Raw genomic sequence first — 4,302 nt, 5'->3', positions numbered from 1 at the left:
AAACATACCCCCTTCATTTTTTTGTAAATAGCATGTGAATACACACTGCAGACATGATAACTTATATGCAACACGTGGTAAGTTTGACCTGGGGAAAGTTGTTGAAAACATACCCCTAGTAAATTTTGTGTAAATAGCATGATACTTTTACTCACTATAGATTTCATAGCATACATACGAACCCCATGATAACTTTGACCTGGGGGAAAACTGTTGTTGACAACATTTGGGGGGGGGGGGAGGGCACCCCCGATAACTTCTGTGTAAATAACATGGTAATATATGGACAACACAGATGATAACTCAAGTACAAATCACGGTAACTTTGAATAGGGGCCCGATAACTTTTGTGCAAACAACATGCTAATATATGTATAACAGAGCTGATAACTCAGGCACAATACCGTGGTAACTTATGACCACCGGAATAAAAGTTGTTGAAAAAAGATACTTTCGTTAACTTCTGTGTAAATAACATGGTAATATATGCACAAAAGAGCAGATAACTCACGTACAAACACCGCGGTGACTTTGACTACATTTTTTCTTTCAAAAAGACACATTCTTGATACCTTTTGGGTAAATAACATGGTAATATTAGACACACATATGTGATAATTGACATACAAATACCACGATAACTTTGATCCGGAGAGAAGAAGTTGAAAAACATACCCTCAATAACTTCAGCATAAATGTCATGGTATTTTACAAACCATAGACATAATCATATGTGGCTAACAGGCCGATTCATGCACTGCACGGTCCGGCGCATACCTAAACAGGTCTCGCCCGACACGACATGCAAGTTTGCATTTTTATAAGTGAGTCATGCCAACATGTGGACTTCACCTCGTGGCCCAGGCATGACATCGATCATAGACGGTGGTTGTATAAATTACTTACAATACCATGGTACATTTTGTCTCAGGCAAAAAAAGAAAGTTGAAACATACCCCTGGTAACTTTAGTGTAATACCATGATAAGTTACGTACTATAGGCGTGGTAGCTTTTAGCCTGAAAAAAAATTCGTCGAAACATATCAACATGGGATCTAGTTTCGAAAATCTCGTCGTGACAATTTTTTTACGTGGAAACGATTTTTGAATCGGAGCGACGGTTTGAGCTACAAAACATTTTAAAGTTACAAAATAGGGAGAATCTTTTGCTGGCATCACCTTCTTTGTCTTTTACTCCCTCCGTTCCTAAATATAAGTCTTTGGAGAGATTCCACTATAGACCATATACGGAGTAAAATGAGTGAATCTACACTCTAAAGTGTATCTATATACATCCACATGTGGTTTATAGTGGAATCTCTATAAAGACTTATATTTATGAACGGAGGGAGTAGTTTGCATGCATGCATGAACTCATTAGTCAAGATTGGTTGCATGCGTTCCCTCCACCATCACACACGGTATTAGGTAGTAAAGTTGCATGCATGTGAGATTGGATAAGAAGGATGAGGTGTTCGGATCTGTTGTTTATCTTCCGACCGGTTGGAAGTTAGCACAGTCCTTGAAATAATACTCTAGTTGGTTGGTTTTTTTCTTTTTGCAATTTAGAGAGCTTTTATTCAAATACAGGCATTCCTCGTATAGTCAGCTAGCAAGCTGGTGACGAGAAAGTTTAGATTTCATCTGAGCCAGCTCTCCTTCACATTCAATGTACAGACACATCTAGCACAAGAATGAACGGGAATATTAGTTGACCCTTATTTGGGCTGGATATAGGAGGTGCCAGTCAGTCCGGGCGTTTGTGGTCCGTTTGAGGAGGCCGTCTGATTGGAAAACATATGACCGGACGGCTCACCCGATTATATGAGGGCGATCTGAAAGGTCCGGCTATAGATGCTCTCAGCATGCTAAAATTAGGCCACCGCTTGGTCACAGTCGCTCCACAGAGCACGACAGCTGCGATGATAAAGCTTGAGATTTCATGGGCGGGCATGTACCTCCAGTTTACGAGCACACACGTGCCGCTAGGGATGCAAGCGGCGCGACCGCTAGGGCAGTCTGTTGCATCCGTCCACATCTGTATGACATAAAAAAAGCTACTACTACTAGAACTTATTTCAGTTGCGGCGCCCATACACAATTTTGTTCTGAATTTCAGGGGGTTGAGAACGGATTGATGAAGCGAGACGCGACACGCTACATATAATGGAAGGAAGCATTGCTCAGGCCCCAGATCACAAATAATGGTGGCCGCCTACGTCGTCATCTACCTCGGCGTAGCTTTCGTGTCACTGCTCATAGTGCTTGCGGGCAGGGTGCTTGCGGGCCGCAGGCGCTGGGGGGCGCGGGGTGATGGTGGCCACGTCCTGCGCCTCCCGCCGGGGCCGTGGCAGCTGCCGGTAATCGGCAGCCTCCACCACCTCGTCCTGACCGGGCAGCTCCCTCACCGCGCGATGCGCGACCTGGCGCGGCGTCACGGGCCGGCCATGCTGCTCCGGCTAGGCGAGGTGCCCACGGTGGTGGTGTCATCCCGGGAGGGGGCCCGCGAGGTGATGAAGACCCACGACAAGGCGTTCGCGATGCGGCCCGTGAGCGCCACCATGCGCGTGCTCACCAGCGGCGGCCGGGACATCGTGTTCGCGCCCTACGGGGACTACTGGCGCCAGCTCCGGAAGATCGCCGTCGTGGAGCTCTTCACCGCGCGCCGCGTCCGCTCCTTCCGCGCCATCCGCGAGGAGGAGGTCGCCGCAGTGCTCCGGGGCGTCGGCGAGGCCGCGGCGGCCGCGCGCCCCGTGGAGATGCGCGCGCTACTGGCCGCGCTCGTGGCGGACAGCACGGTGCGCGCCGTGATTGGCGACCGGTGCAGGGAGCGCGACGCGCTCCTCCGGGAGCTCGACCGCTCCATGCAGCTCGCGGCGGGGTTCAACCCGGCCGACCTGTGGCCTTCGTGGCGGCTCGCCGCGCGGCTCAGTGGCGCCGAGGAGTGCCACGACACCGTGCACGGTATCCTCGACGGCATCGTCAAGGAGCACCTGGAGAGGATGGACGGCGGCGAGGACTTGCTTGACGTGCTGCTGAGGATCCGGATGGAAGGTGGCCTCCAGTTTCCGCTCGACATGGACGCCATCAAATCCGTCATCATGGTAAAGTATTCTCGCTTGCCGTCTTCTGTGAATCTCTTTGGCTCTTTGAATCCAGAAGGAAGGTGGTCAAACTATCTATTTCTCTTCTGGACGAACTATCTATTTCAAAGTTCATACAAATATGGATCGTACAAAGAAATTAATCGTGCATAGTTTTAGGTTTCTAAACTCACGTTAAATTCGCCCTTTATATGGACATATTTTTCGTGTGGGTTGTTAACCTAAAACATTCTCATGTTTTATATGGATAGGATATATTAGGCGCAGGGAGTGAAACAGCAGCTACGACGCTGGAATGGGCCATAGCAGAGCTGGTCAAGAACCCGAAGGCCATGCACAAGGCGACGGCCGAGTTGCGGCGAGCCTTCCATGCCCGCGGCACCGTGGCCGAGAAAGACCTAAGAGAGCTCACATACCTACGGCTGATCATTTGGGAGACATTGCGGCTGCACCCGCCCCTACCGTTGCTGTTCCGCGAGTGCCAGGAACCGTGCCAGGTGCTAGGGTACGATGTGCCGCGGGGCACCCAGGTGCTGGTCAATGCTTGGGCGCTAGGCCGAGACGAGCGCTACTGGCCCGACGCGCCCGAGGAGTTCTGGCCCGAGCGCTTCGAGGGAGAAGCGGCGGTGGACTTTAGGGGCGCCGATTTCGCGTTCCTGCCTTTCGGCGCCGGCCGCAGGATGTGCCCTAGGATGGCGTTCGGCCTCGCCAACATAGAGCTCCCGCTCGCGAGCTTGCTCTTCCACTTTGATTGGCAATGGGTAGGACCATGCTCGGCGAAGCTTGACATGACCGAGGCATTTGGCCTCACCGCGAGGCGGAAGGACCAACTCCTATTGCAACCTCTCCTTCGGGTACCTCTTCTCGGAGTATAGTCGATATAAACTGTAAGAATTGCATGTATATTGCAAAAATTGTAATTATTCCCACACCAGAAATAAACTGAAGAATTATGTTGCTGCAATAAGCGACACAACAAACCAATGCTTGTAAACGTAGAAGTAGTAGTGCATACTACATATACGAGTAGTACATAATATACTACATATACGACAATGACTTGCACAGATAGTCGCAACTGAAGTAATGATCCAAACTCTCTTATATTTCTTTATGGGAAGTATGTTGTTATATTATCACTGAGTGTATCATGACATAGTCCTAACTATGATAACTTGGTAGGGGCACATCAGAAATA

The 4,302-nt window shown here is 49.5% G+C and overlaps 1 protein-coding gene across 1 annotated transcript; it reads left to right on the top strand.

Moving 5' to 3' along the window:
• The first annotated feature begins 2,204 nt into the window (after window positions 1–2,204).
• LOC119311894 (zealexin A1 synthase-like) lies at window positions 2,205–4,025 on the top strand. The gene is made up of 2 exons (XM_037587614.1): window positions 2,205–3,104; window positions 3,356–4,025. The coding sequence occupies exons 1-2, from the start codon at window positions 2,205–2,207 to the stop codon at window positions 3,977–3,979; spliced, it is 1,524 nt and encodes a 507-aa protein (XP_037443511.1). The 3' UTR covers window positions 3,980–4,025.
• The last annotated feature ends 277 nt before the right edge of the window (window positions 4,026–4,302 follow it).

This window comes from Triticum dicoccoides, chromosome 1B (genome assembly GCF_002162155.2).
Source record: "Triticum dicoccoides isolate Atlit2015 ecotype Zavitan chromosome 1B, WEW_v2.0, whole genome shotgun sequence".
Classification (NCBI taxonomy): Eukaryota; Viridiplantae; Streptophyta; class Magnoliopsida; order Poales; family Poaceae; genus Triticum; species Triticum dicoccoides.
Note: the sequence above shows the minus strand (reverse complement) of the source record. Positions and strands in the feature narration are given on the sequence as shown.

Bases quoted from the DNA above. Each gene is read 5' to 3' on its own strand.
- LOC119311894 (XM_037587614.1), top strand. From the start codon at position 2,205: ATGGTGGCCGCCTACGTCGTCATCTACCTCGGCGTAGCTTTCGTGTCA. The intron at 3,105-3,355 runs GTAAAGTATTCT...TTATATGGATAG, and splicing joins CCATCAAATCCGTCATCATG to GATATATTAGGCGCAGGGAG.